Genomic DNA, 15084 nt, shown 5'->3' with positions numbered 1-15084 from the left:
TGATAGTTCCAATTTGATAAAAAACATGGAGCCTGGGGAAGCTGTGGTGGTATACTGTTCATGCATTTGTGTGGTTCTTTTTCACATCAGTGGGTGTACTGTGATGAATGCACAGAGGCCAAAAAGCAGAAAGGACTGAACAAAGTAGAAAGAATCAAACAAGGAACAAACTTCCAGTAATGTATTGTTTTGTTCCTCCAAAAGCTGTCCCTCCCACCCCCAGAAAAGGGAAGAGAGAGAGAGAGAGAGAAGCCATTTCTTAGTAAGAACACTTCTTAGCTCAGAAGGTGGAAGCTCTCGGCCAATAATCTCTTTTTAGATGGCCTCCTGTTTATATATCGTCATCTCACTTTTCTGGACTCTTCAGTATGCAGGTAACATAATTTCCCCCTCCAATTTCTGTCTAATTTCTCATTCATTTAGTTTGCAAATGCATTTTAACTAGTCTTTTGCTGCCCTCTCCCTCACTGACAGCCTCAGCAGTGGAAGGCAAGGAGGAGGGAAGTGGCAGGAGAGCAGGCCATTTACTGAGGTGCTGTGCCTGCCACTCCCCACTGCTTCTGTGTTGCTCACCTCAGCTGGCCACCTCCATCCGCCATGCAGGAGAAGGTCTAAAGGGGAGGAGAGGGGGAAGCTCGGTGAGCCATTTTTTGGGGGGGGGGAGAAGAGGACGCTTGGTGACCTGTTGGGTGGGAGGGTGATCTGTTTGGGAGTCCCGTGGGGGTGGCGGCGTGTGAAGTGCGCAGGGGCAAAGCTCCTCGTTAAATAAAAATAAATAAATAACATTTTGCTCAGGATTAGATGGACAGCACACTGGTTTTTGTTGTGGTGTGTTTTGTTTTTTGTCTTTTTCTGTAGTATGACGGTTCCACTTGCTTGAGTCAGTTCACTATAGGTTTGGTGCTATTGGTGCAGTGTACTTTCTGCTTGTGTGACACTTTTTTGATGGCCATAGCTGGGCATTGCAGTGTGTATACATACTTGCCTGCATGTGCACACTACAAGTTTGACTGAGTGAGTTTGGAACTCATGGGGAAATGTTTTGATAGCTTGCAAGAGGGAAGTGGGTTGATCCAATTATCAGGCTCTTGGATTCTTGTTAGGTCCTGCTCATGGATTCATTGCTAGAAATGAATAACTGATCTATACATAGCTGTTTAATGTGCTTACATTGGTGAGATATCTTTTTAAAAAATTACATCAGAAGTGGCTCATAGGAACCTTATAATCACATTGTCTTACAGAGCACTGGCAAATGCAGACATTGAACACCCATCTACTTACTGCATCCTGGAGTCTGAGATAAAAATAGATGGTATACTTTACAAAGCAGCCATATTTGAAAATATCTCTCCCTGGCCTCATTGTTTCTATGTCATTAGACTGGGTAATACCGTAATGCTGCAAGCTGAGTAACTGGGCCACTTCCGCCCGCTGCTTTCCACATACCAGAGTTTCAGATGAGCAGCAGTGGGGGTGGGAGGGGGAAAAGGAAGTCAATGGCAGGTGGCAAAGATAACTTCCCACACCATTCTGCTAATGAACTCTGCATCTCATTTGAAACTTGCTATTCCGGGACAGATAGCTGCTTTTAGAGTTCAGCATAATCTCTCTTTGCTACTGGACGGAGCATTATCCACAAGTATAATCCTCTGCCTATACTCCAGCACTTAACTGGGCATGCTCTAGATTGGTCTGTGTTGGGTATACCCAGAAATGCATTTGTGATATCTGAATGAACAGAGAGGGCTGGCTCACACTTTGCCCTTGTGTGTAGGTTCTATATATGGTAATAAGGCATGAGGGCAGATCTTGAACTCACCTTCTCAAACTGTATGTAGAATTTATTTAATGTTAAAAGTCCTACATCCATATACTTCATTAGAAGGAAACATTTCTATGTGCACAGGCTTTGGTTCACGCTTAACTGTCTACACACTGCAGGGAGAGTGGGGCTGTGTACAGACGACATTTTATTCTAAAATCAATGTAGACTTGAGTAGTTGTTTTCTCTGCATAGTCCACACATAATCTAGATCTCTTGCATTATTTTTTTCTTTTACTCCTAAAAAGCGGTTCTTGAGGAAGTGGTTTCACTTTGAAAATAAAAGCTCATTGCAGATTAGTTCTGCATCACCCTGCAGTGTAAACCATATCAAAACAGATGTAGGTGGTCCTGGCAATGGGGGTGTATTCACACCTGCCCAATGATGATGTAAGTAGGTGTATACCAAGATCACACTCACCATTTTTTCATTCATTTGGGGCATGTGCATGAAGGAAAAGGCATGGCTAACCTATCAAGGGGAGTGGTTTCAAATGTGTATCAAGTTACCACACCCACCCTTCTGGTCAGTGGGATCCAGAATCAATCTAGATTGAAAGCAGCATAGTGAGGATGAGCATCAGCAATTCCAGATTGAGAAAATCTACATTTTTGTGCTCTAAATGGGTTAGTTTGGGTGCAGCCTGAGTGTGTCCTGCTGAATGTAATGCTAGGTATAGTGTGAACTGACCCATAGTAGTAAAGGCAACTGGATTGTAGACTGGTGGTTAATTACACTACAGTATTTTGTGGTAGAGTCCAGGATAGGGTTGCCATATTGCCCGGTTAGCTGGGTTTTACCTGGATTCTATGCATGCCACCCGGCGCCCGGCTAGCCCCTTAGGTGGCCCGGATTCTCAGCTTTAATTTAAAAAAAAATTAAGTTTCTAGGTGGTCCGGTTCTCGAGATATACATAAAAACGTCAGCCGCCCCCCCCGACTGTTAAATCCTTCTCTAAACAGTAGTACTATAGCACTTCCTAGTTTTAACCCCGCCCGTTTAGCATTGCAGCCAATCGGGGATTGTGTTTCAGTTTCATTCACCTGAGGCAGTGTCTAGAAAGCAAAATGGTGGTTTCCCCCCCCTGTTTATCTGAAATCTCATAAATTGGGTAAGTATACACATTTCAGTTTCTTTTCCTCTTGTGTGCAGGAGTCAGATCCTGGGCAGTGTTTTCAAAACCTTCCCAATACTTGCTTTTGTGGGGGTAAAAGCATGCTAATCCCATATGCCCAGAGTAAATCCCATTGAATTCAATAGGATTTACTTTTGAGTAGACATGGTTATGAATGTGCTCAAAATCAATTGGACTTTGGAGTGAATGTAAAAAAGAATTGTGTTTGTGTTCTAACTCTTTCTGCCCCCTTCTCCAGTCCTATTTTAAAGCAAGTAGGCAGGGCTTACTTAGGTATTACAGTTTTTATTCTGTAGGAAAGTAATACTGATTTTTTAAAAAACTAATACTGATTTTTCTGCAATGACCAAATGGTTTGACAATAAACTATTATATGGGCTGTATGTATTTATACATCTGCAGTGTGTGCATGTGCGTGTATGGAGTCTTTCCAACACCCCTGTGAGGTAGGGTTGGAAACCAAGGCAGCTCACAACAAGAAATAAAGCCATTTAAAATCCAATAACCATAAAAACAAGTATAAACAGTTGCAAAACAGCGTAAAGTGGCATGATTCGGAATTTTGGGTTGTGTGAATGAAGTTGCTTATCACTTGACCTTGCTTCTGAATAAATAAACCTAGGATTGCACTATAAATATCTTTACAGTTTGTGTAAATAATAAATATATTTGATAGTCATGCTTATATAAATATTTCTTCATTTATCATATTTTTGGTTTTTGGTTAGGAATCCTGACTGGTTGTGAGATGCTTAGTTTTTTGCCTTACTCATAGGAATCTTGTTGTGGTTGGTATGGTATTACATTTAGGGAAGTGTTACTGCCTTCTGTGTTTTTTTTTCCTATTTGCATTTCACTTATCTTTAACCTCACTCCGTTACAGCTATAGAAGCAACAGCAGCATATGCAAGATAATTAACTCCCATTAGTGATAAGAACAAGAATTTATAATTATTATTTCAATTAAAACAAGAGGCTTATCAATACTTTGAAGAGGACCAGATATTTATTTTCTTTCTGATCCCAGGACTGGGTCTTTCATGATGCCCGGGGGGGGGGGAGCAGGAGAGTAGTCGATAAGACAGACATCCTGGCATTGGTAATCTAATTAGCAAGGTATGTGTGGAGTTGTTGCACACTTCCAGGCCCAGTTTCATTTTGAGTATGGAGGTGGAACCTGTGTAGATGTGGTTGATCAAAGGGAAAAATTTTGAGTTAAGCAAAGCTCTGCTTTTATAAAACCTAAGAAACATACAAATACTTTGAATGTCTGAGTGCCTGCACCAGTGGAATACTGGAGGAACTTGTAAAACTTGCTGCAACAGTATTTAGAACTGAGCATGTGATGTGAAAGACTCCTTTTCCTAACATTTTGGCTTCTTGTTTTTCTCCACCCACCACATCTTTGAAATATATCGTATATGGTTAACTGTACTGCTGCCCTGACTTACTTTGTTTGTTGCTATTTTGTGTTTTTATTATGTTTTTATATTGATTGTGTATTTTTTATTGTTTTTATTATATTTGTAAGCTGTGCTGAGCTCTGTTTTTAACAGCAAAAGGGCAGGATATAAATTCTCTTAATCAATCAATAAATACTCCCTAGTGTTGGAAACTAGAGTCTAGGCATTTAAGGCTGTAAATGTTGCTTTAAACAAAAAGATTTCTCACATCTTTCCCCAGTTTTTGGTGGTAATTCCTAGGCACAAAAACAAAACAACTGGGCAAGCCAAATTTTAATATGCAAATAATATGCATAATATGCAAATAATATGCAGATATTTGCATAATATGCAAATACTTTACATAATATGCAAATTAACCTGCCCAGATTTGTGGAACTGGAATATGGCAACCCTAGTCCAGGATGAGCAGAAGTAGATCAGGATCTACTGGTAGGTTCCTGGGATGTTTGCAATAGTTTGGTAGAGATTTCTGACCCCAACTGTTCAAATGGGAACAACAAAAGGACTTTTTCCATCTAAATTAGGCTGATGAAATGAAGCTAACCAGGAGTGGACTTTTGCATGAAAGGCCTGACTGTTACTTTAGTTCAGTTCAGACACTGAAAACAAATTCTCAGGCTCAAAATGTGTACAGAGGCACCCTTAATTCTAACTCTAAGTCTTTTGCATCTGGCCCTGATTAGTAGATCTTTGGGTTCTAGGGAAAAACATACAGATCTGATAACCTTAAATCTGTCCACCCATGGTGTAGACCTCTCTATTATCAGACTACTCAGTCTGTTGCCATCTTGCTCCAATTCAGATATGGTGAAATTTGCCATCCCCTTATAGACTGATGCAGAATATAGATAGATGTTACCAAAATACAGATGATTGGGTAACTTTTCTGTCTTGTTAACACTAAAAAAAAACATTTTCTTATCTGTCAGGGACTCTCCATGTATATAACAATGATTTAATCCAGATTGCTTTTGCCAATGAAGAAATTAATGCAATCTGCAAAATTTCCTTAATTTATAAACCGGAATATATGAACTTCAACATTAGATATTATCGGATTGACTTGGAAGGCAAGGAAACTACAGTAATGCAATTTAAAATCTCTGAAAACCTTTCTACTGGACCTCTGAATAAGACAAAAGAAAATGTTTACAGTTTTTCCATCAAACCTGCTGAGCACGCCTCTGTTTCTGGTACCTACATCTGCGAAGCTGAATGGACAAAAAAAGTTAGAAGGGGAAATGGGACATTTACCCTTTTCAAAGGTAAGCTCTTGAAGGCAAGGCATGGGGAGGTTGTATATAAAGGGATTTTTAATCTTTATATCCTTTATGTGAATGCACACTAGGAGCAAACAAATTACATCTAATTACGAACAAATTACAATACTTTGAAAACAAAAAGAATTATTGTGGCACCATCGGTGGTGGCTGGTCCATTAGGTAAAATGGGGCACTGCCTCACCAGCCCTAGCCAGCCCCCACCTGCCTGCCTTCTGACATAACTGGTCCAGGGGATGGCCCTGCCTGTCAGCCTCTTCCTCCTCAGTCTCCGTATTGCCTGTGTACAACTCAGCAAGGAGAAAGATGGGGACAAAATTATAGTTAGTTGGCTCAGCCTGTCATTGGCTCCGACTCCACTTGATGTTGGGTTCCCTGTCTTTTGGCCTACCAGTCCCAACTGGCACCAGCCACCACTGGACATCAGCTTTCATGGACTACAATTTACTGATGAAGAGGGCTGTAGTTCAGAAAGCCTTATTCTGTGATACATTTCTTAGTCTTTAAGGTGCCATACAATTCTCTGCTGTTTTTGCAGTGATAAACATGACTTCCTGTTGGAAGAATTGTTACAAGCAAGTGACAATTGATGTTGTTTGCTCCTTCCTGAAAGTTATATACTATACAAGAAAAACAGGCTGAAGGCAGATAATGGGTTGTATTCCATGTAGCACTAAAGCAAAGGTTCCATCAGTGGCAGCTCAAGGATTTCTCCTTGGGCAATGGAACAATTTCCCCCTCTCCTCCCCCCGTGTACCCCCTAAATGTATTCTGAGGTCTCCCCAGTCCTCTAGAGCAGATTTGGGAATGGCTCAGGGCACAAGCGCTAATCCTTGTGCTAGTGCAAAAGGTTAGTTGAATAGTGCTCAATATGTTTTAAGAAGGGGGTACATAATAATGCCCAATATGTTTTTAAAAGAATGAGAGTTATTTGAGGCAGGCTTTGTTGTACTTCTGTACCACTGTTGCTTCTGGTCAAATAGGTTATGGCTGCTCTCATTGTGACTATCCCGTATCTGAGGCGGTATGTCTCTGAATGCTAGTGGGTGGAAGCACCAGCTGATTTCCTGCTTCCCATATCATCTAGTTGGTGACTGTGGGAACAGAATGCTGGACTAGAACACACATGTATTCAGTTGCCTGTGTGGGAATTTTCCACCAGAAGGAGCCAGATGTGAATTCTCTGTCTGAAACGTAGGCTGTAAAGAGACTAGTAGCTAGATCAACGTGTTTCCATTAACCACACTTGGAGGAGGAACGGGTTGATCTGCCGATCAGTTGCAAAATCTCTTTGAAGCTGGATTTGAAAAAACTTGCACTCAAGCTGTTCCTACCAGGTTTTACAATAAAAAAGGGCCAGGGTTTAACTAGTGTCATGTGCCCCCATTTTCAGAAGAGAGAGGTGGAGATGCACTGGAACCAGCCAAACAGTGAAAGTGTTTCTACTTTTAGACAAGTACTTCCCCTCCAGTTGTATGCATTTTAAAAATCTTATTTCCCTACTACTCTTGTATGATTGGATAGTTCTCAGTGTTTCCCATCACTAGCTAAGGAGCCATTTCTGCCAAGCTTAATGAGATAATCTTTTTAAAACCAAGGGAGAGACTCGTTTCTTGGGATATCCAAGGGATTCTTTCCCCTTGATGCCTAGGTGCAGCACATGATAGCCTGAAGCTGCCAGAGAGAGACCAGGTAACAAATCTTTTAAACCTTTTGAAAGGGCTTGAAAACAAAGATCTCTTCAAATCATGTCATAATATATTCTAAAGTTAGTATAGAAAGACTGCCTAAGCAATCTTGTATTTTTCTTCTTTTCATCAGTTTCAGGAAAAAAAATCTTCTTTTTACATTTAAATACCAAGTGAACTTTGATTTCCTTTAAAATACATTTCAAAAAAGTAAAATTGATTTGTATATTGTGTCTTTGGTTTTTCCCATTGCTGCTGTGGTCTATGTTTATCTGACTGATACCCAGATAATAATGGGCTCCTCTTTAAAAGATGATTTTAATGCATTTTCTGCCACACTAATGAACAACTGTCTACTGATGTTTTGTAGGCTTGGGGATTTTTTGTTTTGTTTTTTGAAACAGATGGGCACGCAAGGACAGGAAGTGGGAAGGGAAGCTCTCCATGTCCTGTGACAGGTATTGGCACCCTGGGAATTGTCATCTGATTTGTACATGCTGCTGACAGTAGCTGGCACCCAATTACAGTTGCCATGTTCTCTTACAATATTGTACATGCACACATTTACTCAGTATGGGGGGGGGCACTGCACAACCCTATTCCTCAACTGACAACTGTATGGATGCCAGAGAGACTTTGTTATCTTACTAACCAGCAGACATCCCAATCATCTGAGCAGCCATGTGATGATCCTGGACAATGCCAGTTATCTCTCAGTCTAACCTACATTATAGGGCTGTTGTGAGGATGAAATTGGGGAAGAGAATTATGTACGCCACTTTGAACTCCTTGGAGGAAAAGTGGGATTTAAACATGTAATAGATGGAAACACACAAAATATGTGTATCAGTAATTTTTTTGGAATCACTGGAATTTTGGGGGGGGATTCCTTATGCAAATTAGGGTAATTTGTATAGGGCAATGTGCATAGGGAATTTTTCAGTTTGCATTGGGAATTTATGATGCCCTAGAGAGTGATTTGATTTAGCATGTTTATTTTGCTTGTATTTAGTAAACACATCAAAAACATTGACACTTCCAAGCTTGCTTGATACTGTATGCAGTTGGTGTACATTCATTTGTTACTTATGAACTTGTGAAATTGAAAAATTTATGTGGAAAAATAAAGCACCAGAAAATGTTCCATTTTGGAAAACTTTCACTGATGTGAAAACACATAAGAGTAGCATAAGGAGATGTGGTAATAAGGACTGGGGCTCAGGCAGCTGCCAGCAACATCAGGGAAAGGCAAAGAATCAATTGTCACTATAAACAGTGCCTGGTTCATACCCCCATCTGAATCCAGTAAAGTCAAAGGCCCAGATCCAAAGAGAGTTAGCCCACTGAAGTTCCACTGGAATTAATGAGACACAAATTTAGTCTCAACTTGTCCTATTGATTTTAATAGGATGACTAATTTTCTCTGAATTTGAACTAGTATCTTCACAGGTTAAAACTGAAGAGCCAGTCATCCATCCTGGCAGTTCAGTTGGTTAAATTAGGTGTTGTCCATAGTTCAAGCCAAGAGATCTGACCTGGAGGGTTGGGAGCTAGAGGCTAATGCTGTTGCTCTTGCACAATTCGCATTTGTTCAAATGAGTATTCAGATTGCAGGAGAACTTCCCAGTGTCAAAAGTATGGTATAAGACTGGAGTCCCCAATGTGGCACTGGGCGTACCACAGTGCCCTCAGACACCCTCTTTGGTGTCCACCAAGGCCCCTGCCTCTCCCAAGTTTTATAAAATGAGATTTTGGCCCTCTTTTTTCCATGGATGGTGCTGCGCTGGTTGGAAAGTGAAGTGAAGGCAGAATGCCTCTGGGCCCCGTATAGGGTTGCTTTGCCTGTTTTTTGGTATTATAAATTTTGCCTGCTTTGGTGGGTATTTTATTTGTTTTGTGGAGGATGTTTCCTTTATTTTGTTTTGCGGTGCCCACAAGAGCTGATTAGATTTCCAAATGTGCCCTTGGTCCCCAAAAAGATAGGGACTCCTAGTGTAGGGGGGAGAAAGAGCAAGTGGGCAGCAAAATTCACATATTGTTGGCCTATATATTTTACCTGACTCTCAATTTTAGGACTTTTCAGATTCACCCATGATGTTTTGAAAAGAAAAGTTGTAGTTGTTTATACAGTGCATCAAAATACATGGTCATGCTTCCGAGATTTTGGATTTTAGTTCTATCATAGACATTAATTTTAATGCTACATATTTTAAAAAATGAGCATTGGCTCTCAAATACCACTTGAGTATTTGGATGCTTGGCTTTACTCGTTATTTTCTTGCAGACAAAGGATATACAGAACCCTCCCTTACAATGTGGAAGTGTCTCATCACCATTATAATTGTTTTGGCTGCTTTGAGCATCGCAGGAACAGCCCTGGTCTTCTGGAAGAGAGAGGCAAGTTATTCTTTTTTAACTCTATCATTTGTTACTAGATGTAAAAGATTTGCAGCATAAACCATTCAGTAGTGCTGAATGCAACAGTTAGTTACAGTGCTTGGAATGTGGGCTACCATTAATTAAGAACCCTTACTTGATTAATCAATTTTAACATGAGTTGATTACATTCTGCATATAATTGCATATAGCTAACATAATAGTTTTGAAGAAAAATGCATTATTCATTTGTCTGTGGAAGGTGAGCGTATATGTCACTGCAGCAGGCATCATCTTCAAAAGAGGCCTTCCCTCCTGTGGAGACCAGTGTTCCCTAGTACCATTTACAGTGTTTAGAATTTTCACTCATGTGAAATAATGTATTCATTTATTAAAGTGTTGCCTAATTAATCTGGGATGCCTTTTTAATAAACAGAAAAGGTTTATAATCAATTAATCCAAACTTTTAATCAATTAAAGATTACAGACCTGTTTGGAGCCTAAACTGATTATGTACTTTCTACTTGGCTGGCAATAAAAATTCATGTTTGTGCACCATGTTTGGTTGGTGTTTGTGCACCAGAAGAGCTCAGTTCATAGTACTGTTCATATTTGTTTATAAATGTGCAGGTTGAGTTTTATTTATTTATTTCATTTCTATCCTGCTCTTCCTCCCAAAGGAGTTCAGGGAGGCAAACACCGAAGTAGCAAAACTATACAATTAAAAATAAAATAAAAATATATTTTAAATGTTTAAAAACAATTGGGAACATCTAAAATAATGTAAAACATAATTAAAAAAAAACATTTAAAAACAATTGGGAACATCTAAAATCATGTAAAACAGTCACATACTCTCACATCTTATAAATTTATGGTTGCTAGGAGCAATATCTTTCAGCTATCACATGTCTGAATTTTAAAAAATTCCTCCTGAAAGTTAATAATGAGGGGGATAAATGTACCTCACCAGCAAGGGCATTCCACAAATGGGGAGCCACCATCATGAAGGTCCTGTCACAGATAAGTGCCAATGGGGCAGCACTTGGCAGCATCACCACCCACAGAGCCTGCTGATTATAGGGCCTGAAATGGCTAATATTGCGGAGATGCTCATTTAGGTACTTGGATCCCAAGTAGTGTTACCAGGTCTCCAGATTTCACCCAAAGACTCTGTTTTTGGGGGTCCTCTCTGGGTCTCCTGGTAAGTCATCCCAGTCTCCGCATCTATGGCTAGCCAGGATGTGTAACAACTGGCCCAAATCTCCTTTCCAGGGGAGATCTGGTCTTGTTGATGCATCCCTGGCTTCATAGCTGGCTGCATTCAATGGGGGGGCAAAAAGGAAGTCCCTCGTTGTCTCTCGATCAAGTGCAGCCAGCTACCAAGCTGGGGGGCACATCAGCAGGCATTGTGGGCCTCCCGGCCCTGCAACTGATTTCATTCAATTCAGTGGAGATGAGGAGGAACTTCCTTCATGCCCCTTCATCAAATGCATTCAGCTCCGAGGCTGGGCCCCCCACAATGGCCCCAAATCTCTCTTCCCTGGGGAGATCTTGGCCCATTAATGTGCCCCAAGGCTTCATAGCTGGCTGCATTTGATTGGAGTGCCCCCCCCAATCGAACGCAGCTGGCTCTAAGACTTGGTGGTGCAACAACAGCTCCAAATCTCCCGTCCACAGTGAGATTTAGGCTTGTTGATGTGTCCCCCATCTTTGTAGCTGGCTGCACCCATGGGTGGGCAAGGAGAAAGAAGATCCTTGCCCCCCCAATGGGATGCAGCTGGCTCCGAGGGTCTGCCCCATGATGTCACTAGGGCCAACCCCTGAAATCTCAGGGTTTAGGATGCTTCTGACCTGGTAACCCTAATCCCAAGCCACTTACACCTTTATGTGCTAGAACTAACACCTTGAATTGAGCCTGGTAGCTCAATGGTAACTTAAAAAAGGATACACACATAGGGCTAGTCCCATCATAAAGAACCAAATCTTGTAAACTGAACTAATCACTGCTGTTTATTCCCTTTTATCATATCCTCACAAATAGATGGTGTGGCCTGGGTGGAGCCAGATCAAGAAGTTCCCAGCTCAGGGGCCTGCACCTCAACATGCTTCAGGCAGCTCAGAACCTCCCGAGACCCCATATGCTGTGAGTATTATATCCAGAATGACTTTTTATAGTAGTCCTATTCAGGTGTTATAATTGTAACACGTGAAGGGTAGGTGTGTTGTATCTGAGCATCGACTGAAAATGTCTGCAGAGAGGGAGTCTTTGCATAAGCAGCTGTGCATGTTGCTCCCAAAGACCTTTATACTGTACATGTGGATACTAGGTGGAAGGTCCATTTGGCATGTGTAACTTTGGAGGCAGGGCTGCTTAGTGTGGACTGGCTCTTGTGTTACAGTTATAGTGCTTAAACAGAGCTAATAAGGAGTGGCCAACTAAAAGTTAACCTAGGGTAAAGGCTGACTAGAGAAAGAATGAATTATCTGGTGAGAGATTTGTCTAAATCATGAGAAGGCTCTGTCTGAAAGATCCTGCATAAAAACCAAGGGAGAAGACTCTGTGTAAATGATCTCAGTCTTCTGAGGCTGTAGGAAACCAGAAAGAATGTCCACCAGCTCCACAGAGGCTATTTACATATTTGTTTACTTTGATTATTATTTATTTTTAGGCATTTATAGCCCACCATGTGGCCCTAGGGTGTAATACAAGCAATTCAATATAAGTAAACTGTGTAATGCATAAACATTACTAGTACTGGCTGGAGCTGATGGGAACTATAATCCAAAAACCTATGGAGGACACCACATTGGGGAAGGCTGTTACAGAGTCTATTGACTGATTCATACATGTTATGCTTTTGTTAGGTTAGTTCACAAAAACTTAACTTTAGTAATATACATGGGATGATGTCCAATGTTAGTCATACTTGGAGCAGACATATTCAAATCAACTTAACATACTTGTCCATTCATTTCAATGGGCCTACTCTGAGTATGACTTAGCTGGAAATCATCCATAAAGTGTAATTGTTCATTACCAACTGTCTTATTATTTTAGTATTTGTTCACTCAAGCTCTTATTATTTTACTCCCCAAACACATCCTAATCCCTATTTGTGAAAACAGTGTATTCTTTTCTGATTAAAATCTATGCAATGAGGGTTTGAAACCTATGTGGGGAAGCATTGTAAATGAAGCTTTGTTCTGCTGCTTGGATTTGCCCAGGTGCAGGGAGGCAGGCAGAGAAGCAAACTGACATTGTGCACTGTTCTAGGCCTCCAGCTCCACATCCATATATCATCAAGCATTATACCAGGAAATACAGATAGTTTATATTTTTAGTGGGTGGGGGACTAGGCAAGAGGTAGGGTTTTCCCCCCCTAATTTAAATATTAAATGTTTCAACAACATCTCACTTTTTAACTTCTAGGATCTTTCACTCATAATAAAATGGTGGACTCTCAAACATTCCGTTTTTCCATTTTTTCCTAACTATGATTTTTAAATGGTGGGTAGGGACACTAAAAGATCCTTCGTGGCGCAGAGTGGTAAGCGGCGGTAATGCAGCCGAAGCTCTGCTCACGGCCAGAGTTCGATTCCAACGGAAGGAGGAAGTCGAATCTCCGGTAAAAGGGGTCGAGGTCCACTTAGCCTTCCATCCATCCGTGGTTGGTAAAATGAGTACCCAGCATATGCTGGGGGGTAAAGAAAGGCCGGGAAAGGAACTGGCAATCCCACCCCATATATATGGTCTGCCTAGTAAACGTTGCAAGACGTCACCCTAAGAGTCGGAAACGACTCGCACTATAAGTGCAGGGACACCTTTACCTTTAGGGACACTAAAAGGATCCAGGAAATCTTGGAGGTAGATCATTAAACTGATAGCAGAGATAAGTGGTTCAGCAGATTTGCAGCAGAAACATTCTTTGGGGAGACCACATTCTTTACTCAGATCTAGCAACTACTGAAGTTTTTCATATTCAACAGCTACTTTGCCAGTTCATAGAGATAAAATTGTTCACATTGTCTGAATGAATTAGCTCTAGCAGATCTATGAACTGCTGAATACTTTTCAGAACGTGAAAGGTCATAACTCCAATTAATGATTAGTTTGTTAAAATATTCACGCAGATAAGAAGTTTTGTATGTCAGATGATGATCTGGGAATGGCTCGCAGCATCCTGTTTCTTGGGTTTAAAAGTTATGTAAGAAGAAGGAAACAGGTTGACTTCCAGACTGACTTCAGCAGTAAAGGAGAGGATGGGACAAACTTGGAATAATCACTAAGGGAAGAAGTTGAAGTTAAATGAACTGCTTTCCAGTAGCATGGTATTTTCTATTAATACTGTGTCTTAATATAGGGATACATACATATATACACACATATATATATGATGTTGGCAGCTGATGAAGGCGGAAGCTGAAACATTTTGTTAATATAATAAAAACCTCTGTTTGGTTAATCACAATTACATTCATATATATATGTTTTTAAGATGTTTTAAAGTGATTTTAGTGTTTTTGTTTGCTGCCCTGGGCTCCGTCTGGGAGGAAGGGCAGGATATATATGTAATAAATAAAATAATCATCCTAATAAATCATGCTTAAAAATAACAATTGAGAATCAAAGAATAGGGGAAGAAACTTTGATCTAGTTTTATTAGAGCTGGGGTATAGGCATCCGTCAAGCAAAAGCCAGGAGTGAATACTATTGTACTCCAGGCAAAATCCCAGCTAGAACAGGAAGCTTGGTCAGCCCTTCCTTGTCAGGGGAAACCAGTGGCCAGCCTGGTTGGGTGAAGTAACTCCAGCATCCAGGCACCTGTTAGTGCCCAGGGAACACTCCACCTGTAGCCCCCATGGTTCACCATACAGAGCAGCAGTATGTCAGCTGGTAGGTTCCCAACTCTGGCCTAGACAAGTTCTCATTGATGTGGTCATATGTGTCAGAGCTGCATCGTTTCATACTGAAGGTGGACACTCACACAATGGAGCTCTCCTTCATATGAACAAAATGTGCTACACGTAGAAAACAAGATGGCTGGAAGAATGCTGGGCTAGAACACTTTTCTCTCCAGCATATCGCTTTCCAAGTGGAGGGTTTTATGTGTTTTAAATAGAATAATATTCAGTCTCCAGTCTGAAGAGGCATAGCCGCACAAAAATAGGGTTACCACCTCAGAATTGACAAGCCTTGACCAACCTAGTGCCCTCCAGGTGTTTTGGACTATAGTGCTCATCATTTCTGATCATTTGGACATCCTGCTTGGGGCTGATGGAAGCTGAAGTCTAGCAACATCTGAAGGGCAG

General features: G+C 40.9%; 1 protein-coding gene across 2 annotated transcripts in view; it reads left to right on the top strand.

The window, feature by feature from the left end:
• The first annotated feature begins 264 nt into the window (after positions 1-264).
• Positions 265-15084, top strand: part of NFAM1 (NFAT activating protein with ITAM motif 1) — a 32198-nt gene continuing 17378 nt past the window's right edge. For both annotated transcript variants that reach the window (XM_061582815.1, XM_061582816.1), the window contains exons 1-4: positions 265-374; positions 5357-5692; positions 9680-9792; positions 11816-11917. In XM_061582815.1, the coding sequence (XP_061438799.1) occupies positions 320-374; positions 5357-5692; positions 9680-9792; positions 11816-11917 (606 nt within the window). In that variant the 5' untranslated portion in view covers positions 265-319. The remainder of the gene's footprint in view (positions 375-5356; positions 5693-9679; positions 9793-11815; positions 11918-15084) is intronic.

The sequence above is a fragment of the Rhineura floridana genome, chromosome 8 (assembly GCF_030035675.1).
Source record: "Rhineura floridana isolate rRhiFlo1 chromosome 8, rRhiFlo1.hap2, whole genome shotgun sequence".
Lineage (NCBI taxonomy): Eukaryota > Metazoa > Chordata > Lepidosauria > Squamata > Rhineuridae > Rhineura > Rhineura floridana.
This window is presented reverse-complemented; position numbering and strand designations above follow the sequence as displayed.